The sequence below is a fragment of the Coregonus lavaretus genome, assembly GCF_964263955.1.
Source record: "Coregonus lavaretus genome assembly, chromosome: 1".
Classification (NCBI taxonomy): domain Eukaryota; kingdom Metazoa; phylum Chordata; class Actinopteri; order Salmoniformes; family Salmonidae; genus Coregonus; species Coregonus lavaretus.
This window is the reverse complement of record NC_139988.1, coordinates 65,402,061-65,426,212: the sequence shown is the minus strand read 5'-3', so window position 1 is coordinate 65,426,212 and position 24,152 is coordinate 65,402,061. Positions and strand designations below refer to the sequence as shown.

Below are 24,152 nucleotides of genomic sequence, written 5' to 3'. Positions count from 1 at the left end.
AGGAGATGAGTCGGGGGCAGTGGCGCTGTACAGTGGCAAGGCCTCTGACTTCCCTGTAGGCAGCCCCCTGAGCCAGACGCAGCCCCTAGATGCCTTCGTGTTCGCTGGACCAGGAAACCAACCCAGCGCCAACCTCACAGAGACCCTTATACCAGGCAGACAGCCCTACCAGCTCAGCGCCAGGTAATCCATCCAGCCACCCACCCAAACTCATCCAGCCACCCACCCAAACTCATCCAGCCACCCACCCAAACTCATCCAGCCACCCACCCAAACTCATCCAGCCACCCACCCACACTCATTCAGCCACCCACCCATCAATATATTTATTTGTCTATCTTGGGCTGAAGTACTAACCTTGCTGCTCTTTCTCAGGTTTGGGGAAGGAGGCCTCTACCTCAGTCGCTGTGGTGTGGCCAGTTGGACCAGAGACCCTGGTGTATTCTGGGAAGCGCCACAAACCCCCGGACAGCCCAACCAGTGCCCCTGGCCAAAGATCTGCCCTCACGCCATTGGTGAGTGTTCCATATTTCTCTATCACACTGACACACACCTTTACATTGATGCTTTCGATTGGTGATGCACATTAGTGCTTATAGGCTAGTCAGAGTCAATTAGCTTCTAATCAATCAAAGCCAATTAAATTCAATAAACATTTAGGATAATGAACATAAATCGAATAGAATATAATATCTAACAACATGTCTTTACAAACATGGGTATAAGAGCAACTTAATGTAAGTAGTTATCAAATTGAAGAGACTATAATTTATCCAAATTGTAGTGAGTTTTGACCTGTTGCTATTTGGTAAATCTCCTTTTTCCGCTCTTCAGTGGTCCCTGGGGGTACAGAAGTGCCCCCTCACCTCCCTCCCTGGGGTCGGGGGGACTTTCTGATCAGCGAGGTAAATGCTGACAACCCGGGCTCGGCCGAAGACGGCGAGTTCATCGAGCTGTGGCATCTGTCGGGCCGCCGCGTCTCCCTGCAGGCCTTGTGGCTCCTCCTGTTCAGCGGACACAACAGCAAGCCCTACCGCGAGATCAGCCTCACAGGCCACTTCACCACTGCCCAAGGCTACTTCCTGGTGGGCAGTGATAGGCTGGTCCCGGCCCCCTCGATCCGCCTACCACCCAACACCATCCAGAACGGACCGGACGCAGTGGCCCTGTACCGCAGCCCCTTCGGCCCGCCCTCTGCCTTTCAGACAGGGATCCCCACCAAGGGGTTGCTAGATGCAGTAGTGTACCGGTTGAGGGGCTCGGACAAGGACGCCCAGGAGCTGAGCGATGCGTTGACCCCAGGACAGCTCCCCCTGCTGGAGGACCCGGAAGTGCAGCCCGGAGACGAGGCCTTGAGCCGCTGTAACGGCCTCCTGCCCGCCGACCTGTCTGCTTTCGTGGTGAGGACCCCTTCCTCTATTACATCAGCAGAGGCCCTTAGCTAGAGTATACTGAACAAAAATATAAACGCAACATGTAAAGTGTTGGTCCCATGGTTCATGAGTTGAAATAAAAGATCCCAGAAATTTTCCATGTGCACCAAAAGCTTGTTTCTCTCAAATTGTGTGTATACATTTGTTTACATCCCTGTTAGTGAGAATTTCTCCTTTGCCAAGATAATCCATCCACCTGACAGGTGTGGCATACCAAGAAGCTGATTAAACTGCATGATCATTCCACAGGTGCACCTTGTGCTGGGGACAATAATACGCCACTCTAAAATGTGCAGTTTTGTCACACACAATGCCACAGATGTCTCAAGTTTTGAGGGAGAGTGCAATTGGCATGCTGACTGCAAAAGAGTCCACTAGAGCTGTTGCCAGAGAATTTAATGTTCATTTCTCTACCATAAGTCGCCTTCAATGTCGTTTCAGAGAATTTGGCAGTACATCCAACCAGCCTCACAACCGCAGGCCACATGTATGACGTCATAGGGGTGAGCGGTTTGCTGATATCAATGTTGTGAACAGAATGCCCCATGGTGGCGGTGGGGTTATGGTATGGGCAGGCATAAGCTACGGACAACCAACACAATTGCATTTTATCGATGGCAATTTGAATGCACAGAGATACCGTGACGAGATCCTGAGGCCCATTGTCGTGCCATTCATCCGCCGCCATCACCTCATGTTTCAGCATGATAATGCACGACCCCCATGTCGCAAGGATATCTGCACAATTCCTGGAAGCTGAAAATGTCCCAGTTCTTCCATGGCCTGCATACTCACCAGACATGTCACCCATTGAGCATGTTTGGGATTCTCTGGATCGATGTGTACGACAGCGTGTTCCAGTTCCCGCCAAAATCCAGCAACTTCGCACAGCCATTGAAGAGGAGTGGGACAACATTCCACAGGCCACGATCAACAGCCTGAGCAACTCTATGCAAAGGAGATGTGTTGTGCTGCATGAGGCAAATGGTGGTCACACCAGATACTGACTGGTTTTCTGATCCACGCCCCTACCTTTTTTTAAGGTACATTATCTGTGACCAACAGATGCATTCCCAGTCATTTGAAATCCATATATTAGGGCCTAATGAATTTATTTCAGTTGTCTGATTTTCTTATATGAACTCTAACTCCGTAAAATCTTTGAAACTGTTGCATGTTGCGTTTATATTTTTGTTCACTATAATTACATAAATAAGGAAGCTAAAACAACCATAATATGGCATGCCCTTTGTCCTCAAGGATAATTGCAGTCTTTTCACTATTTATGTTTTATCTCTATTCCGATTTTGTCAACTTATTGGAATGGAACATCTCTGAACTAGGGGTGTGCCGAGTACTCGGACAAAATGAGTATCGTAACGGGGATGGAGAATTTCCCAGATACGAGTATGACGGGTATTTTTTGTAATTATCCGTGATTGGGAAAAAAGTAATTTTCAGCTCCCAGCACGCATCTCTCTTTCACTCAAACAGTGTGAAGCGCTGTGTGCTCTAAAAAACTATTGGCTAGTTCTTCTGTCTGTAAAGAAACGGGCGGGGTATCGGTTGAGCCTGCCTCAACGATTGGATTAGAACAAGCCGCTCTCCCTCTGCTCTCATTTCCCCAGACAGACACTCACACGGTCGTCTCAGGGCACAAGTCTCCCCTTCTCCAAACATTGTGTATAAATCAGAATCTGTAGCTAGTCGTTGTTGTTCAATCTAGTTATTTCCTGTTGTCTTTGCTGAGGCTATATGGTGGTTTTAGTCTGTCTACTTGGCATTGTTTAGTAGGCCTACTTTGTCTGCCCGTATAATTATTCCATTGCTGACGACGTCTGTCGTTATCCAAGCCACTGCTTGCTTGCTATTGTTATTTATTCTCGCCCAGGCATGTTTACTTAGCGACAGATCATTAGAAAATAAAATGACAAAAGTAGATTGTTTGTTTATTTTGATTGATCAAATGTTGTGGCATAAGTGTCGGAAGAGAAGTTTTGCTCCTCTCAAAAGTTAAACAATATATGGGGCAAGCGAATTAGCCTACCTTAATCTAAATCTGTGTCTGGAATCAAATCAGGCAGTAGTAGCCAGCCATGCATTAGGCTATATATTAGCCTATGTCGTTGATAGTTGAATTGGACTAAGTAAGTAAATCATGTGCATTTTCATCTGTCGGGTCGTTTAACAATTTGTGTGAATGAGTGAAGGAACATAACGATGTGCTCTGAGATGCACTCTGAGTGATAGTGCAGTAATGTGTACTTGAGGTATAGGCTTTACCGGCATTTAAAGCTCACTTCCGGGTTTTCCGATCACGAGTAAATCCGATTACGAGTATCAAGTGTGATTAAAATGGATACGATTACGAATACATGTATGACAACATCGGCACAACCTTACTCTAAACAGTTGTTTTTTGCTCATTGTTTGGCCATTGCGTATCTAGAAAGAAAGCATTTACTTATCTGGCATCTTACTGTGTACTAGAAAGAAGGTGGGTTTTGTACATGTGTAGGAATTCCCATAGCGTGAGAGAAACGCCTGGGGTGAGACCCAATAATACTTATTCCTCCTGAAGTGTACACTCGTTCACTACTTCCCAAAATTCTAAAAGCATTGGATTGGGGGAGGCATGGGCTAGAGGGAGTTTCCACCATATTTCTTATAGCAGTTATTTCCTTTTTAAATAAGTGAAGGGGAGTGAAGAAGTGCACACTTTGGGGAAGAAGGTGATATTTGGGACGTGGCCCCAGTCTGACTATTAGATTAGATAGCCACGGCACCTGTTCAATTGGCAAGCTATTGTACCATTGAACGTCTATCAATTCTATTGTTCTTCAGGTGGCCCCACCCACACCTCTGAGGGAGAACTCTTGTCCCCGCCCACCCCCTCCCCCTGAGGGCGTGGTCATCAGCGAGGTGGGCAGTGCCCGCTGGACCAACCACAGCCGGCAGAGGGGGTTTGTGGAGCTGCTAGGACCGCCCCTGACCTCCCTACAGGGCCTGGTCCTGACAGTGTTTGAAGAGTATCGCACCGGTACGACCATGGCCCTACCCCTGACCAGTATCACTGACCACAACGGCTTCTACCTCATCGGGAACGTCACTGGAGCAGGTGAGAGCAGGGTGATGTTCACTAGGCACAAATCGGAAGAAAATGGTCAGAAATGGGGAGGGACTATTTGCACAACGTTTTGAAGTGTTTTGTTGCCCTAATAAACACTACCCTGGAAAGATAAACGGCACAAAATAAAACTAAATCAAAATGTATTTTTCTCCCTCACCTCCGCTTTTGGTCTATAATCTCCTCTCCGCTATCCCTCTCACAGACCAGGTGTTTCCCCAGGGGGCCACAATTCCGGCCAATGGAGCCGTAGTCCTGTGTTCTGACACAGTCACTGTGTGTAGAGCTGGTACCACCCTAACCAACAGCACTCTCCGAGACACCCTAGTGTTCAGTGATGACCTGAGACTGCTCATTAAACTCTCAGCCACCAGAGGGCAGCAGGTGATGCCTGTACTCAGGTAGGAATGAAATTCACTTGTTTTTACTACTGAGAATAAAACTCTTCGTCGAGGTATATAGGTCAAGTGTAGCTAGACAGTCTTAGGACCCGATTCAATTAGATCTGCTTTAGCCGACATCTGCATAGCTGATGTTTTTACGGTGTCAGAGGTGAAACTGCGTTAGAAAGCTGTTAAATCCACAAGCTGCTACCGGCATTATACCTAAACCTGACATTGCCATTGGCTGCACTGTGTTGCATTAAGATAAATCCCATGCAGCCTTGTTTACAAGCTCGAACAATGGAATGTGAGATGTAATCTACACCACGATTAGGCTGATTAGAAATTCTAATTATTTTGTTTAATGATTTTGAGCGTCATCATTTCTATTAGGGCCGAGACGATACCAGTATCGCCATATTTTTTCCGTGGCAAAAATGAAAACAAGAAGCAGACCAAACTCTTTGGTCCTTTATAAACTTGTTGTATGTAAAATATTGTGTGCTATAGCTTGGAAAATAAATAAATGTGACTCTGGTTTGTTTTTTGTTTCCTGTTTTCCTTAAGAAGTTAAAGCCGCTTTGAGTATCGTGATACTGGTATCGTCCCGGCCCTAATTTCTATTTAGCCTACGCTTTCTCGTTCTGAACTTCTAACACGAGTGGGACGGGTGTGGCTTCGTGACAATGATCACAATAGCAGCTGCTCACCGATTTGACAGCTCAAACGCAGTTCCTCCTCAGACACCTCCAAAACATCAGCTATGCGGGTGTCTACTATCGCCAGTTAACGTCGATCGGATTGAATCTAGGCCTTAGTGTCAATAAAGATACCGTGTGTGCGCGCACACCTCTGTCTGTACGCTACAGGTCAGTGGAGGAAGGTCCTGTCTCTCTCAGCCGTTGCTCCTGCTGTGAGGCGAGAAGCCCTTCCTCCTGGACCAGCTCCTCCCCCACCCCACGCCTGACCAACATCTGCCCCAGCCCAGCCTTCTCCAGCGACATCGACCTATGCTTGGCGCCCCTCTCCGGTGATTGGCAGGAGCACCCAGGAAGTAAGCCATGTCATCCATATTCCTTGGGAAATTGGCCTTTTTGTGGTGATTCTAAGAAAAGGGAAGTGTCAATGGAAAGTGACGCTAGTAGCACCTATTTATGGACTCACATTTCTGGAAAGATTTGAGGAACGATTCTGTCTGCTGCATGACTAGACAGTTTTTCTGATATAGCGTATTTGAGGTGTTGTATTTTAAGTGCGTAATACTTAATATAATGTTCAATCAAGTGGTCTCAACTCATTGGTATTGCTAATTGCTTATGTACCGTCCTTAACCATACTAACGCTCACTCTTTCCTTCTTTCTCTCTATCCATCTGTTGCTCTCGTTCTGTGTCAGACTGCAGTGGGCTGGTGCAGGGTCACAGTGAGATGGATGTGGCTGGCTACCTGGAAGAAAGATGTCACTGTGGTATCTCTGCCCTCTACCTGCAGGGTGAGACACAACACTCTTGCATTAGAGAGACAAACACACAGTTGCAAACAAGGGCACACTAGTGGAGGCTGGTGACTTAAACATGTTTGGCGGATGGGAGACCCACGGTATAGGCGCAGAACGCACAGAGAGGACAAAGCGTGTTTAAAAAATCATGAAAGACAAATTATTTTGATCTAAAACATTTAATAGACATTTATAGTGAAATACTATGGGGAATGAGAGGGCTACTTACAGTGTGGGGCAGGGATCACCGCAGTGATTAAATGAGGGTATGAGGCATGAGTTGAGGTGTTCAGAGGCTTCAGTGCAGGACAGGCTCATCATGGATGGATGGTGTTGGAGAAGAGCGCAACAATTCCACTGAGGGCAGGACAGGATTTGACTGGGAATACACTGATGTGTAATAATGTCAATGTGTATGTGATTGACTCTACATACAGTAATGAGAGAAAATGGACAGGGCTACTCAGTGCTTGGAGAGGAAACATTCATTGCGCCAGTGGACGAGACGGCACATGAGACATGGCTTCAGTTCATATCAGGAGAGAACTGACACTGGTAGTGGAGTGTTCATCCCCTCTTAATCAGGGAACAGGAGTGGACTTAGCTGTAAATACAAATAGCAGATACATTCCATTACAGCAGCACTAACGTAAGTTTGGGAAACAAGTTTCTCCATGAATTTAAACTCAAGACGTCTGAGTTCTCTCTCCTGATATGAGGAAAAGTCTAACACAGACTGCGCATCTTGCCCACTTGACACATCAAAGTAGCCCAAGAAACGTTCCTGAATAAACACCTGATCATCCACATACCTGATGATAACTAACAACTGTGAGCGACAGCTGATGTCTGTGGTTTCATCCATTTGACATGCGAAAAAATTTGCTGCGTTAACCTGACTGTTAATCCCACTCATTCTGAATTGATTCCGACATCCCAGAGAATACAGTAGAAACTTCCATAGGCTCAGCAAGTAAAGCATCATAACGTGCACTTACCTCTGCAAGCTCCTTGTAGTTGCCCTTGTTAGCGGAACTTTCCCTCTCATCATGCCCCCTTGCTTTGTCCCGCAACGTAGCGGGACGAAGCAACGTGCCCCCAAAAAATGTCAATTCTTACATGCCCAAAAATACAGTATCTCTGTATCTTCTTACCCTTCTCATTGTGTTGCGCTGTTTGAATACGCAGACCTTTGTCCATTACATGATCGCATCTTTTTCCCAGAAGCTTGAATTTGATGCGGGCAATGAAACGGGTTCTTCAACAACAAAAACCCACTACATTGTCGTAAGCGTTAGCTAGCCATTCTGGCAGATAAATCTGCGCTCTGGTAGCTAGCTAGCTACTTGCTACTAAAGTTAGCAGGGCAAATTTGAAATAAATGGCACTAACTCGACAAGTTTTTAAATCACACATGCGTAGTAGTACGTTCATTCTCTGATCCTTTGATTGGATGGACAACATGTCAGTTCATACTGCAAAAGCTTTGATTGGTCTGAGGACATCCTCCGGAAGTCGTCATAATTGCCATGTAGATCTATGGAAGGGGGCAAGGAGCACAAGCCTCTAGGTTTTGTATTGAAGTCAATGTAGCCAGAGGAGGATGGAAAATAGCTGTCCTCCGGCCACATCATGGTGCTACCCTAGATGGTGCTGTTGAGACTACTGTAGACCTTCATTGCAAAACTGTGTTTTAATCTTGTATTTGGTGCTGTGAATATATTTTGTATAGTTTCATCTAAAAAGGATAACTTTTTTTTGTTATTCCGGATGGTCCTCCCCTTCTTCCTCCTCTCATGAGCCACCACACAGGCACACGCATAATACATGTCCTCATTTATATACCCGCACATAACATTGTGCAATACTCAGTTTTTTTGTCATCCAATGTTGAGGATGTGGGATTTGGTTTTATGTTTCCTAGGATAGTAGTCATTTCTGTGTGTGTGTGTGTGTGTGTGTCAGTGGCCAACTTCTCCTGTGCGGCCGGGTGGCTGCGTGTGCGGGGAAACATCCAGGCCCTGTCGGACCACCAGAGGGCCCTCATCCTCCAGACCTCCCCCACCCAGGGGGACACCTGCACCGGCCCGGCTACTGACCGACACATGAGCACTGGTGAGCCCCCCGCCTGAACAACATTCACTAACCTGGGTTGTGTTCACTAGGCACGAAACGGAAGAAAACTATCCGAAATGGGGTAGTTCTCTTTCAATTATTTGATTCGATATCTCGCATGTGGGGATTCGCTAGGATCACCTACTCTCAATAGAACCTATCAAAAGTGTCTGTTGGAGAGTAGGGTGGCAAATGAGGTGAGCCACTCTTTCCCACACTCTGGTTATTCTGGCTTCTCTTCCTCACGAAGAGCATTACTACTATAGCGCTCCTCAGATCGACTGGTCCCTGTTTTCCTGCTTATCTGCTCACAAGTGAACCGTGAAGGATATTGCTGCCTAGTGTAGGTCTTCAGACTCTGTTGAGAGGTTGAGTACTGTCTGGGAGGTTTTTGTTTCATGTAGAAATTCCTTTTCTACTTCTCAGTCTCCGTGGTAGCTAGCTTCACGGCTAGCTATTAAGACTCTGTTAAACCACGCTGCAAGGCCAACTTGGCTAGCTCACTGAGAGGTAAGCTGACCTCACTAGCATATCTTACCTGCAACACGGTAGCGTTGCTAGCTTCCTTCTCTCGTCTAGTTTAACCTACGTTCACCCGTTGTGTTAACTAGATCGACCGTCTCAGCCTCACAGCTGCTTTGGTCGCGGAACAACAATCTGAAGGCTAACTCTGCCCCCACGCTATTTCCTGCAGCCCGCACTGAGCTAGCCACGGCACACCTCCACCATGAAGTAGCTGCTAGCTAGCTAACACCCCACTAGCCTCGTGGCTGTAGCGTTCTACTGTGCTTATCATTGCTATCTGTTAGCCGCAAGGCTTCAAACTAGCTAGCTTATTACGCCATTTACACAAGCTATTATTTGCTAGCCACCAGCCGCAAGGCTTCTAACTAGCTAGCTTACGCCATGAGTCTCTCTGTCCCCCTAGCAAGCCTTGTTCCTCACAACGGCCACTGCTATCCCAGGACGAGCGTAACACAGCACTCGAACCCCCACGTATTTGTGCTTGCAGTTCCATGATTGCCAACCTCTACGCATCAATTGCATGGGTAAGGAACATGCCCAAGAGGCGCTCGACGACCCTGAGACCTGCAGCACTGCAAACTGCTGATGAGGGCAGGCCTGAAGAGGAGGCTTAAACATGCTTCTATCTAGGTATCCCCTCTTGCCTCCGAGCCAACAGCGACAACTGAGGCTCAGCTCCTCGCAACCGAGCCCAGTTGGGGCGAGGCCATGGATAGCCTTGACTCCCTCCCCTCACTGTCTGACGACGTAGTGTCGGGAAGGCGAGTTAGGGGATGACGATGGGAGTAATCTCACAGATATCCTCGAGATAGCTCAGGAGATGGGGGATGACGACCCCCATTCTCCCGCCCTCTCATGCCCGCAGGCCTGACGGCCCGAGTGTGGTGGAGTTGCCCCTCTGTTTGGAGTTTGGGCTCCTTCATGTCTGCAAGCGGTCCGCGGCCAGACTTGGCATCGCGTGGCCGTCTCCTGTGGGGGCTCAGGACCCGTTAAGGGACCTATACGACGGGAAGAGACTCCCGTCTTATACAGCCCTAGTAAAATAACTGCTCCCCGCAGTACCAACTTGCCTCAGGGAAGCTTAGAGCTTGTGGGATAAACCCCTCACTAGCAAGATTCTTGCTAGGGATACCCTGAGCTTGGACATCCACAATATGGAGGAATCAGGTTTTGGCAACCCTCCCACGGTGGAGCCGTTTGGGAAGAGATCTATATGATTACAGACCTAAACCTCCATGTCTGCCGTGGTGCCATTAAAGGCTGTAGTGGTACCATGAGCCTAGCTGTGGTGGGAGAAAGGGTGCTTTGGCTGAGTTTATCCAGCTTAACAGAAAGAAATGCAGCAGTCTGCCAGGACTCAGGCTAGGCCCCTGAAAATGGCCAAACCTGTAGGGAAGCAGTCTTATGCCGCAGAAAGGATCTGCCCCTCTAAGGGAGGTAAGAAGGGTTCGGCCAACCTAGGGCGCAGCCCTCTGCCCTACCCTCTCTCTTTTTGGGTTTAAAGGGGAATCAAATGTCAAAATGCGCACCTCACCCTCAGGGAGAGTGAGGTTGAACTAGTGTGAGCTACGTCATCAGGTTATGCAGGCCCCCCCCCCCCCCCCCCCCCCCCCCCCCCCCCACTGCATTTAATGTGATACATTTGGTTGAATGGTTCACCATTTTACCTTTTCTGAATTCTCTGCCAAGCAAGGAGAAAAGGAGCCGACCTGACCCTTGCCTCCCACTTTTACATTGCAACCCCATTGGACATCATTCCACCTGCCAATCAACATTGTCTATCTCTGACTGTAGGCTACATCCCTTGTTGTATGGTGTGATCATATCATTATGGCAAAATATGTCTACTAAAATGAAAGGGAAGACTAGTGACTATTAGACTTGGGCGGTATACCAGGTATTTGTCAATACCGTTGAAACTTTCTTTGAAGTGTTTTAATACATTTTTAATATTTGTAGCTACTTTAAGTAAATACCTGCAGTCAACTTGTGCAATACATTAGGCGATAAAGAAGATTGTGTTCTTCAGTTCACCTGAATGACGTTGTGTGATCGAGCAGTTTGCTGATGTCAACGTTGTGAACAGAGTGCCCAATGGTGGGGTTATGGTATGGGCAGGCATAAGCTACGGACATCGAACACATTTGCCTTTTATCAATGGCAATTTGGATGCACAGAGATACCATGACTAGATCCTGAGGCCGATTGTTGTGCCATTCATCTGCCGCCATCACCTCATGTTTCAGCATAATAATGCATGGCCACATGTTGCAAGGATCTGTAACATATTTCCTGGAAGCTGAAAATATCCCAGTTCTTCCATGGCCTGCATACTCACCAGACATGTCACCCATTGAGCATGTTTGGTATGCTCTGGATCAACGTGTATGACCGCGTGTTCCAGTTCCCGCCAATATCCAGCAACTTCGCACAGCCGTTGAAGAGTGGGACAACGTTCCACAGGCCACAATCAACAGCCTGATCAACTCTATGCGAATGAGATGTGTCGCGCTGCATGAGGCAAATGGTGGTCACACCAGAAGGGCCTAATGAATTTTATTTCAATTTACTGTTTTCCTTATACACTGATCAACCTTTTTTAAAGGTATTTGTGACCAACAGATGCATATCTGTATTCCCAGTTGTGAAATCCATAGATTAGGGCCTAATGAATTTTATTTCAATTTACTGTTTTCCTTATACACTACATTGCATTCGGAAAGTATTCAGAACCCTTTTTCCACATTTTGTTATGTTACAGCCTTATTCTAACATGGATTTAACAATAGCTATATCATCAATCTACACACAATACCCCATAATGACAAAGCAAAAACAGGTTTTAGACATTTTTGCAAATGTATAAAAAAACAGATACCTTATTTACATAAGTATTCAGACCCTTTGCTATGAGACTCGAAATTGTGCTCAGGTGCATCCTGTTTCCATTGATCATCCTTGAGATGTTTCTACAACTTGATTGGAATCCACCTGTGGTAAATTCAATGGATTGGACATGATTTGGAAAGGTACACACCTGTCTACATAAGGTACCACATTTGACAGTGCATGTCAGAGCAGAAACCAAGCCATGAGGTTGAAGGACTTGTCCGTAGAGCTCCGAGAGACAGGATTGCATCGAGGCACAGATCTGGGGAAGGGTACCAAAACATTTCTGCAGCATTTTGGTATCCTTCCCCAGATCTGTGCCTCGATGCAATCCTGTCTCTCGGAGCTCTACGGACAATACCTTCGACCTCATTGCTAGGTTTTTGCTCTGACATGCACTGTCAACTGTGGGACCTTATACAGGTGACTGCATTTCCAAATAATGTCCAATCAATTGAATTTACCACAAGTGGACTCCAAGTTGTAGAAACATCTCAAGGATGATCAATGGAAACAGAATGCACCTGAGCTCAATTTCGAGTCTCATAGCAATGGGTCTGAATACTTATGTAAATAAGCTATTTCTGTTTTTTATTTGTAATAAATTAGCAAACATTTCTAAACCTGTTTTCTAAACCTGTCATTATTGGGTATTTTGTGTAGATTGATACTGTACTGTATATTCGACTACCTTGAGTATTTGAAAAGTTGGTATTTTCAAATAAGCTACAGGTCTGTTGACTATTGTGCTTAAGATCTGTTCAGATCCCCTTTGGATTTCTTCACATTTTGTGTTACAATGTCGGATTAAAATGGAAGAAAAATTCAAACATAAAAAAACAACAACACTAATACACCTTGATTAGATAAGTATTCACCCACTGAGTCAATACATGTTAGAAACACAGTTGGCAGTGATTACAGCGGAGTCTTCTTGGGCAAGTCTCATAAGAGCTTTGCCACCTGTATTGTGCAATATTTGCCCTTTTTTTATTTATTATTTTCGAAATTCTTCAAGCACTGTCAAGGTGTTGGGATAACAATTTTCAAGTCTTGCCATAGATTTTCAAGCAGATTTAAGTCAAAACTTTAACCTGGCCACTCAGGAACATTCACGGTCTTCTTGGTAAGCAACTCCAGTGTAGATTTGGCTTTGTGTTATAGAATATTGTTTCCTCTAGGACACTTTGCATGTGCTTAGCTTCATTCCGTTTCTTTTCATCCTGAAAAACTCCCCAGTCTTTGCCGATGTCAAGCATACCCATACCATGATGCAGCCACCACCATGCTTGAAAATAAGGATGCAGTTACTCAGTGTTGTGTTGGATTTTCCCCAAACATAAGGCTTTGCATTTAGGCCAAAAGGTGTGTTCCTTTGCCGTGTTTTTGCACTATTACTTTAGTGCCTTGTTGCATACATATGCATGTTCTGGAATATTCTCTATATTTGTATTATTTTCACTCTGTCATTTAGGTCATTATTGTGGAGGAACTACAATGTTGTTTATCCATCCTCAGTTTTCTCCCATCACAGACATTGAACCAGGGGTGAAAGTAGATTTAATTTCTTCCTGGTATAGGACCTCCTATGTGTGCACGCACATGCACTCAAAAATTGTATGGACGTTCTGCCGCCCTAGGCGAGACAAATGGCCACCCCCTCCTGTCCCCACTAAACTATAATAGTGTACAGCAGGGTTTGGCCTTGGGCCAATTTTGTTTCTCAGCTAATAGTCAGCAGAACATAATAGTAGCCCAATTCAATGGCCTATGCTACAAAATAATCAAAATTTTTAACACATCTGGTTAGTAGGCTATATAATCAGTTCAACATCAATAACATATCTTAACATGTTCAATCTGATTACACTGACAAAATCACCCATGTCTATTTGAAATTTGTTTTTTAAATATTTCTTTGTGCATTAATTGGGGGAAAACTGCTTGCAATCAAGAGAAAATGTTGCTCTGAAAAAGTCTCAAAAGTCTCAGTAGATAATAAAAATTATACGTTTCAGGGAAGAATGGACAGAGAAATAGGCATTCTTACTGTATTTCACCAGTGTCAAACCAGAGTGTCTTGTTTGCAACAAAACAGAAGTGCTTCCTTAAAAGCTGCCTGGGTTTAAACATTTTCTCTTTTCAGAAAGTGAAAAGCTTAATAGGGACAAAAAAGTCAATTTTTTTTGTCAATTTTGAAGGCACAGCTCAGCCTCAGAATGTCAGAGACTAATCAATGAATCCCCATATGCATTAGTCACTACTTTTGTGGGCGTTGTAAAGCTTGTTTCTAGCATAAGGGCATCATGGAGTTAAGCATTGCTATAGAACGCTTTATATTATCTGGATACACACCAAGCCTTTCCCAAACGGTATTTAAGGAGTGCATGGTGATGGTATTCAAGGATTTGGCTACACGACAAACCTATGGATAGCATAATTGCATCTGTCAAACGGGTAGGGCCTACCTCTTATTTTTTGAATAGGAAGAAATGGGCTCCAACAAAGCCCTCTGTTTTTTAGGTAAGTTGAAATGAAGACAATTGTTGAAATGAATTACTTTCAGCACCATTTGCTGTCCACCTCTGTTTGATTATACTGCAGCCGCTCCAAAGCTAATGTCTGCCCGCTTGCCTTTTTAGTAGACCCTTCACTGCACACTCTCTCCTCATTAATAAGTTAATGATTGAAAAAGTGTCTCATGACATTGTAATACATTTGGTCTCCAGTCTATGAGTTACAGAAAAGCCACATAGGGCTTTTTTTAAATGTTACGTTTGGTGGAGCGCCGCAGCGCTGCGTCTCTCCAACAGCTGATGCGCGCTGGGCATGGTCAAGCTAAATATACTGAACAAAGATATAAACGCAGCATGCAACAATTTGAAAGATTTTACTGAGTTACAGTTCATATAAGGAAATCGGTCAATTGAAATAAATGAATGAGGTCCTAATCTATGGATTTCACATGACTGGGCAGGGGTGCAGCCATGGGTGGGTCTGGGAAGGCATAGGGTTATCCACTTGGGAGCCAGGCCCAGCCAATCAGAATGAGTTTTTCTCCACAAAATGGCTTTATTACAGACAGAAATACTCCTCAGCTTCATCAGCTGTCCAGGTGGCTGGTCTCAGACGATCCCGCAGGTGAAGAAGCCGGATGTGGAGGTCCTGGGCTTCCGTGGTTACACATGGTCTGTGGTTGTGAGGCCGGTTGGACGTACTGCTAAGTTCTCTAAAATGACGTTGGAGGCGGCTTATGGTAGAAAAATTAACATTACATTCTCTGGCAACAGCTCTGGTGGACATTCCTGCAGTCAGCATGCCAATTGCACGCTCCCTGAAATTTAGACATCTGTGGCAATGTGTGACAAAACTGCACATTTTAGTGTCCTTTTATTGTCCCCAGCACAAGGTGCACCTGTGTAATGATCATGCTGTTTAATCAGCTTCTTGATATGCCACACCTGTCAGGTGGATGAATTATCTTGGCAAAGGAGAAATGCTCACTAACAGGGGTGTAAACAAATTTGAGCATAACATTTGAGAGAAATAAGCTTCTTATTGTGTGTGTAGAACATTTCTGGGCCCTTCTCTCTTTGACAATGTCCTGCAGGATATTATTTTGATTTATAATGTCGAGGGTGATGGCCTTCGGCAGGGCCTCGAAGGGCCCTCTCCTACAGAGGAGTTTACCTCTTGGGCACTGTTTTTGGGACATATCTCATTAAACTGAGATTGTGTGCTCCATGTATTGGGCTTCCCCTCACACCCCCCCTCCAGATGGGTTTTTTCTGCACCTTGCCGCATACTCCCTCGGTTTCGGGTCCTCTGAGGGTTGTTGATGTTGGGACTTGGCTTCGGACAGCATGTCTTTGCGATACGGAGTTGGCCATATCCCAACATGTGAGATATCGAAATGAATAATTGAAAGAGAACTTAAGGTTGCTTGCGTAAACCTGGTTCTCTGATTTATTATTTGTGAGATATCTCCCCGCATTCCCCTGCTCGCAAGATAAGCATGTTTGAGAATAACCAGAAGGTGAGGTGCTCACCTCATTCGCCACTCTTACCTGTCTGTCTCCAACAGACGCTTTTGATAGGTTCTTCCGAGAGTAGGTGATCCTAGCGAATCCCCACATGAGATATCTTACTCATGATATCAGAGAACCGGGATTATACAAGTAACCTTACGTTTTCATTTTTGGCTGCACAGTGTTTTGAAATGTTTTGCTACAGTTTGCCCTATTGAACACAACCCTGGTCTTAACCCAGCACACGCAACCAGCCTGAACACACCACACTTATAAAGCTTTATTGAAAACCTGGACATAGCTTTCTTGATATGTGTGAGCAAACATGGCTGAAAATTACCCAACACGATTGGAGGAAATATCTCATCGCCTTAACACGGGTGTATTTACTAGTAAGCAAACTGAACTAAACAGAAGCAAACGGACAGAAACGGGGAGGGACCTTCATGAATTTGTCCAATAGAAACTGTAATTTTCGTTGCAAAATTGTTTCCATTTGGAGTAAACTGTTGTTTGTAAAGCGTTTTGCTACGGTGCAAAATGTTTTGCTACAGTCTGCGACTAAGGAATACACCCCCGTACACACAACTTAACACCACACACTGACCACTAGTGTTGAGTTGTAGAAGGCCTAAGTACAAATGAACTAACAGCGAATGAAGACTAAGGATATTGGTAAACAGCCAATCAAAGCCAAGGATATTGGATGGAATGGAAAAAAAAAAAAACACAGGACAGCGCTGGAGGCATTGAGTTTAATCCTCCTGCATTATACTGTATTTTCACAGATCAACTGTACCCTTAATCCAGTGGGATAGATTATCTATAGTTGCTGCGTCAAGATTTATTATTTCAGTTATTCAACTGTGGAAATATGTGCAAAGGTTTCCAATGAAGGACTGATTCGTAACTCACGTTTTCCCATTATTGTCCAGAAGGTGGCGATCTTTGTAGAGCTTTAGACATAGCCAATGGTCATACCAGATATTGGAGACTTAAGATATGAGTTCATGAACCCTAGCATGCAAAGAGCTCTCCTGATGTTTTTGTAAGGTAAGCATGGCTGACAACATTTGTGAGTCGAACATGCTCATTTTGGGAGCATAGTTTCAGTGCGCAGGTTTATTTCCTATGGGCTGGTTTCCTAGACACAGACTAAGCCTTCTCTGTAAGCTTAGAGAATCTCCATTTAAATGGCCTTTTAGGGTTAGCTGACTGATGGTTGTGGTTCTTTTCAGAGTCTGCCCTGGGCCTTCATATTGGCCTGGTGCTCGGCGCTCTACTGCTGCTGGGACTGGGAGCAGCCATCTTTACCTACCTCTACAAAAAGAGGTGAGACTATACACAACCACACATTCAGGCCACACGCATACAGTCTCGAATGTGCGTGCTCATGTACGCACACATCCTGCCTCAGTGGTTAAGTGAAGAGGCATCATTTCACTGTATGCAGCTGTACATAATAGTTACACAGATGGCCCTTTTACTCCAATGTGAATAGAAACATGATTAGCTGTCATTTTCTTGGCTCAACATCACCCTTCTGACGAAACAATATCATTGAATTCCTTCACTTAATAATTGTGCCATTGTAGCAGTTGTCAAAAGCTGTGTGCGTGCTTTTTGTCTTTAGGCGACCACTGGACTATTACTCCATGGAGTTGAATGAACATGGAGAGGGACTTTCTGAACTTTAAGTGTGTTTGTGTGTGCGTGCATGTGAAGGAGCATTCTTTAGCACTGGTGAGTGAAGGGAAGTTGTCCTGCCGTTTTTTTTCTTCAAACATTGTGTTCTTCTGTCTGTGGTTTTGAATGGGGATCTCCCACTAGATAAGGGACCAGCACCATTTTTGTAAATTGCCATGCTTTTACATTCCCTCCATCATAATTCCCAGTTAATGTTGCACTAGTTTTACTACTATGTCATAATCATGGTTTCACTGTTCTGTGCCTACATTTTTTTTTGTAATGTTCTCTTTTTATTAAACATATCTGAAAGTGTATGAAGTAACAAGACTACAAATCTAAAAACAATCATGAGTTACCGGTACTGAAAGTTCTGTTGATTTGTTTGGTTAAAATGTGAATGCTTGTGATGAACCAGTGATTAGTCTGTAACTTTTTTTTTTTTTTGTCTTTTTTTTTACATTTGGCAGAATACATGTTTACATTCTATTAGTTGAGGAATAGAAAAGGAATACGAAAGACCATATGGAGCCTCTCTCCTCTCCTGGAGCTATGGAATCCTTTATAAGCACAAAGCCCCCCCCCCCCCCCCCAAAACTGTTACAAATGATTCAAGATTGGTCAGTATTAATTTGAAACTGTTTGTGTCCTAGCTGGCTTGCAAACCGCTATTGTGCTTTTTTACTTTTATATGAGATCAAAAAGGCCCGATCTGATGAGTATTTTGTAGAGAAGAACTATAGCAATGTCTGTGAGAGCCTTGTGTGTAAATTTGTTTTAAATGTTCTCAGGGGGAACCTATATGCAGAAGCAACCATGAATACAACTAATCACATGAAAAAGGGTATTTACTGTTAAAGAAGTAATTATAGGTTTGCCGAAATGTTCATGATCAAATTCAGAGCAAAAACCAGGCTGTCCTTTTGTATTCAGTTCTATTCTTTTCAATCTGCTGGAAGTGCATTGACTTTGATCAACTCCTTGACATGGAATATAATAAGACAGTGGTTTCCAACGATTTCAATGACTGCCCTACACAACACAATCACTCCAGTCCTTTAACGTTTAGTGGTCATAGCACAGCCTTGTTTTTGCCCTAGATTTGCTCTTTTTAAAAGAATGGAACAGTTTGTGGCTTTGCTATCAAAATAGTTGTTAAACTGCTTTGAAATGTCTCATTGTTTTGTTTTCATGGCCAAATGTATCTAGATCAATACTTTATGTAAAGGTTAGACATTTGAAGAATGTGTCCTTTTATTGCTCTTTTTAAACCACTTAATCGTGTTAGTACATTTCAATTGAATGCACTTTGGTAGATATATTTTTTCATGCCATGTAGCTAAGTTTGTATTCAAATAAATAGATGTTTCTTTAGATGTATGAACATCTTGTCTGGATTTCCTTTTCTAATCCTTTTCCACTGTCGGTCAACAACGCCACCTCTCCCTTTCCATCTCCCCCCTTTCCTCTCCCTCTACGTTTCCCTCCTGTGTTGTGTCCCTGTAAAGGGGTTGGAGTGGACGTAATTACGTCCTCCAGCGATTTAAAAAAAACTTTTACTGTTGAAAAGCGATACCCCAAGTATAAATAGAGGAGTACACACCCTAAAGGGTAACATAATGTTTTTAGTAAAAACATGTTTAGACACAACTGCAAACTTCAAGGAATAGAGCATTCAAGGACTGATTTAGAATTCATAATGTCGTCGGCCTCCCTCTTGCTTGAGGAGCAATGGAGAACAAAAGAGGAAAGGTCCCCCTGCTATGTCATGACAAACCTGGACCACTGAGATGTTCCTTTTATTAAGTAAATCAGGTGTTAAATGAGGTGAAAAGGAGATTGGAGTGCCACTTTTAAGGGACAAAATGATTGGGTCTGTATAATCACTGTGCTGAGTGGTGACTCACCTTCTGCAGCTGTAATTGCTCCTAATGGACCTCTTACTGTTTCATAGCCCTCAAAGAGCCCTCTGCCCAGTATGGGTGCACTTAACAAGACCTGACAATTGTGATTGATATCATGTTGAAAGCCAGTGTGAGGGTCTGCACCCGGGCTTCAATGGATTGTGTAATGTGCCGCCATAAAGAATAACAAAGATGCTAGTGCAAAGTGCTAAACCCACTAGCACTTTTAAGCACATTGCGCTAGCACATTTTGTTATTCTTCCAAGCATGGATTAAATTCAGTGTGTGTGTGTGTGTATATATATATATATATATGTGCAGGGGCGGTGTGTTCATTAGGGCGATATGGGCGACGCACTGCCAAACGGGAAAAGCAAGGGATTTTTTTTCTAATCAATTATATCACGGCAACAGTAGTTATCAGTGTTCTAATCTAGACGTCTGATCTGCCACTAAATGTCCAATCAGGCTAAAGTCGTGCTTCAAATGGCCCCGCCCGTTTTGGGGCGATTTCAGTCAGGTTGAAAATCGCCCAGAAGTCTCTCATAGCCTCTCATGTAAAATCTATTTTTTTCAAATTTCAGAGCTTTCAATACAATCTCTATGGGTTTCTGAGGGCTTGCACTTACGCGCTTTCGTCATACGTAACGTAACCATGAACGTAACTAAGAAAAGAGCGGGTAGCAGCATCAATCAATTCACGTACTACTATCAAGATGGCTATAGCGTTCAGTGCAACTCGATTGTCTCTTTGAAAGAAGTTCACATCAAAGAGACAACCACAAAGTGCAGGAGCGCTTTTTTGAGTTCCTTCCCATCTCGGAATCAACCTCAGTCTCAATCGCCAGTGTGCTTTTGGAGAGACTGAACGGTCTTTTTGCCGACGACGTGAAAGTCAAACTCATTGCGCAAGCTTACGATGGAGCCAGTGTGATGAGGCGAGAGAAGGCAAAAGGTGCGTGAGCATTTCAAGAAAGGCCATTACGTGCATTGCTATGCGCATCAGCTGAATTTGATCATGCAGCAAGCTAAAAAGTAACTAGTAAACTAGTCCTCAGCATGCCTGATTTCAATGAGAAAGTCATTGACCGCTTTGCTGCATTGAAAGAGAGAAGAGAACAGTTTCAGTACAAGTAATGTAGCCTCTCTCTCTCTTTGTCCCTCCCTGTCTGTCTCTTTAACACACACACGCCCAAATCAGTTCACAGTTGATGTTGTTTAAAATAGTTATTTTTCATTTTAAAAAAGTAAACAATTTTTTTTACAAATCTATACAATTGGCCAGAATATGGTTGTTCATATTTACAAAGCCATACAGATAGCTGTGTTTACCTTTTCTAGAAATTATTTTCAAATTCTGTTTTCAGGCAAAATGTCTATCACTGTTCATTTTCACAAATCTATACAAGAGGGCAGAATATGGAAGTCTATAAAAATTTCTTATTACCAATAACTTGCATCAATGTTTTCAGTAGCCTCTATCAAAAGCTCCTGCTTGCTCAGGTGCACATATTTCCAATTCAACCATGAGGCCTTTTTGAAGCAAGTAATGTGTATATCAGTATTGACTTATATGCTGCCCCTGTCTTCATGTTGTTGCTGGACATATCTTTTTTAAAATGTGTGTAGGTCACCTAAATCATCAGAAAAATTGCCCCCCCTGAGAATTTTTTCAGGAGCCGCCACTGTATATGTGTATATATATATGTGTGTATATATATATATATATATGTGTATATATATATATATACACACACACACACACAGTGCCTAAGGAATGTATTCAGACCCCTTGACTTTTTCCACATTGTTACGTTACAGCCTTATTCTAAAATTGATTAAATTGTTTGTTTTTCTCATCAATCTACACACAATACCCCATAATGACAAAGCAAAAACAGGTTTTTAGACTAATTTATTAAAAATAATACATTTGCATAAGTATTCAGACCCTTTACTCAGTACTTTGTTGAAGCACCGTTGGCAGCGATTACAGCATCGAGTCTTCTTAGGTATGACGCTACAAGCTTGGCACACCTGTATTTGGGGAGTTTCTCCCATGCTTCTCTGCAGATCCTTTCAAGCTCTGTCAGGTTGGATGGGGAGCGTTGCTGCACAGCTATTTTCAGGTCTCTCCAGAGATGTTCGATCGGGTTCTAGTCGGGGCTCTGGCTGGGCCAATAAAGGACATTCAGAGACTTGTCCCGAAGCCACTCCTGCATTGTGTTTGCTGTGTGCTTAGGGTCGTTGTCCTGTTGGAAGGTGAACCTTTGCCCCAGTCTGAGGTCCTGAACGCTCTGAAGCAGGTTTTCATCAAGTATCTCTCTACTTTGCTCTGTTCATCTTTGCCTCGATCCTGACTAGTCTCCCAGTCCCTGCTGCTGAGAAACATCCCCACAGCATGATGCTGGCACCACCATGCTTCACCGTAGGGATGGTGCCAGGTTTCTGTTTTTGGCTAACTCCAAGCGGTCTGTCATGTGCCTTTTACTGAGGAGTGGCTTCCGTCTGGCCACTCTAACATAAAGGCCTGATTGGTGGAGTGCTGCAGAGATGGTTGTCCTTCTGGAAGGTTCTCCTATCTCCACAGAGGAACTCTAGAGCTCTGTCAGTGACCATCGGGTTCTTGGTCACCTCCCTGGCCAAGGCCCTTCTCCCCCGACTCCTCAGTTTGGCAGGGCAGCCAGCTCTAGGAAGAGCCAAACTTCTTCCATTTAAGAATGATTGAGGCCACTGTGTTCTTGGGGAGCTTCAATGCTGCAGACATTTTTTGTTACTCTTCCACAAATCTGTGCCTCACAATCCTGTCTCGGAGCTCAACAGACAATTCCTTCGACAACATGGCTTGGTTTTTGCTCTGACATGCACTGTCAACTGTGGGACCTTATATAGACAGATGTGTGCCTTGCCAAATCATGTTCAATCAATTGAATTTACCACAGGTGGACTCCAATCAAGTTGTAGAAACATCTCAAGGATGATCAATGGAAACAGGATGCACCTGAGCTCAATTTCGAGTCTCATAGCAAAGGGTCTGAATACTTATGTAAATAAGGTATTCATGTTTTTGTATTTTTTATAAATATGCAAAAATGTCTAAACATGTTTTCACTTAGTCATTAATGGGGTATTGTGTGTATATTGCCATTTTAGAATAAGGCTGTAACATAACAAAATGTGTTAAAAGGGGTCTGAACTTTCCGAAGGCACTGTAGGCACTATAATTAATTTAAAAAATATATATATATATATATATATATATTAGTACCAGTCAAAGGTTTGGACACATCTACTCATTCAAGGGTTTTTCTTTATTTTTACTATTTTCTACATTGTATAATAGTAGTGACACCATCAAAACTATGAAAGAACACATATGGAATCATGTATTAACCAATAGTGTTAAACAAATCAAAATATATTTTATATTTGAGATTCTTTAAAGTAGCCACCGTTTTACTTGATGACAGCTTTGCACATTCTTGGCATTCGCTCAACCAACTTCATGAGGTAGTCACCTGGAATGCATTTCAATTAACAGGTGTGCCTTGTTAAAGGTTAATTTGTGGAATTTCTTTCCTTAATGCGTTTGAGCCAATCAGTTGTGTTGTTACAAGGTAGGGTTGGTATACAGAAGATAGCCCTATTTGGTAAAAGACCAAGTCCATATTATGGCAAGAAGAGCTCAAATAAGTAAAGAGAAACGACAGTCCATCATTACTTTAAGACATGAAGGTCAGTCAATACGGAAGATTTCAAGAACTTTGAAAGTTTCTTCAAGTGCAGTTGCAAAAACCATCAAGCGCTATGATGAAACTGGCTCTCATGAGGACCGCCTCAGGAAAGGAAGACCCAGAGTTACCTCTGCTGCTGGAGATGGTGTTCTGGGGGTGATGAGAGGTGTTGGGTTTGCGCCAGATATAGGGTTTTCCTTGATGGCCAAAAAGCTCTATTTTAGTCTCATCTGACCAGAGTACCTTCTTCCATATGTTTGGGGAGTCTCCCACATGCCTTTTGGCGAACACCAAACATGTTTGCTTATTTTTTTCTTTAAGCAATAGCTTTTTTCTTGCCACTCTTCCGTAAAGCCCAGCTCTGTGGAGTGTACGGCTTAAAGTGGTCCTATGGACAGATACTCCAATCTCTGCTGTGGAGCTTTGCAGCTCCTTCAGGGTTATCTTTGGTCTCTTTGTTGCCTCTCTGATTAATGCCCTCATTGCCTGGTCTGTGAATTTTGGTGGGCGGCCCTCTCTTGGCAGGTTTGTTGTGGTGCCATATTCTTTCAATTTTTTAATAATGGATTTAATGGTGCTCCGTGGGATGTTCAAAGTTTCTGATATTTTTTTATAACCCAACCCTGATCTGTACTTCTCCAGAACTTTGTTCCTGACCTGTTTGGAGAGCTCCTTGGTCTTCATGGTGCCGCTTGCTTAGTGGTGTTGCAGACTCTGGGGCCTTTCAGAACAGGTGTATATATACTGACATCATGTGACACTTAGATTGCACACAGGTGGACTTTATTTAACTAATTATGTGACTTCTGAAGGTAATTGGTTGCACCAGAT

The 24,152-nt window shown here is 43.8% G+C and overlaps 1 protein-coding gene across 1 annotated transcript; it reads left to right on the top strand.

The window, feature by feature from the left end:
* The first annotated feature begins 4,421 nt into the window (after positions 1-4,421).
* On the top strand, positions 4,422-19,059 carry LOC311145845 (uncharacterized protein). Its single transcript, XM_084182178.1, has 7 exons — positions 4,422-4,551; positions 4,766-4,961; positions 5,813-5,997; positions 6,339-6,434; positions 8,406-8,555; positions 17,236-17,329; positions 17,631-19,059. Exons 1-7 carry the CDS (start codon positions 4,482-4,484, stop codon positions 17,692-17,694), a joined length of 855 nt encoding a protein of 284 aa, XP_084038304.1. The 5' UTR covers positions 4,422-4,481; the 3' UTR covers positions 17,695-19,059.
* Positions 19,060-24,152: the final 5,093 nt, after the last annotated feature.

Bases quoted from the DNA above. Each gene is read 5' to 3' on its own strand.
- LOC311145845 (XM_084182178.1), top strand. From the start codon at position 4,482: ATGGCCCTACCCCTGACCAGTATCACTGACCACAACGGCTTCTACCTC. The intron at 6,435-8,405 runs GTGAGACACAAC...TGTGTGTGTCAG, and splicing joins CTCTGCCCTCTACCTGCAGG to TGGCCAACTTCTCCTGTGCG. The intron at 8,556-17,235 runs GTGAGCCCCCCG...GGTTCTTTTCAG, and splicing joins TGACCGACACATGAGCACTG to AGTCTGCCCTGGGCCTTCAT.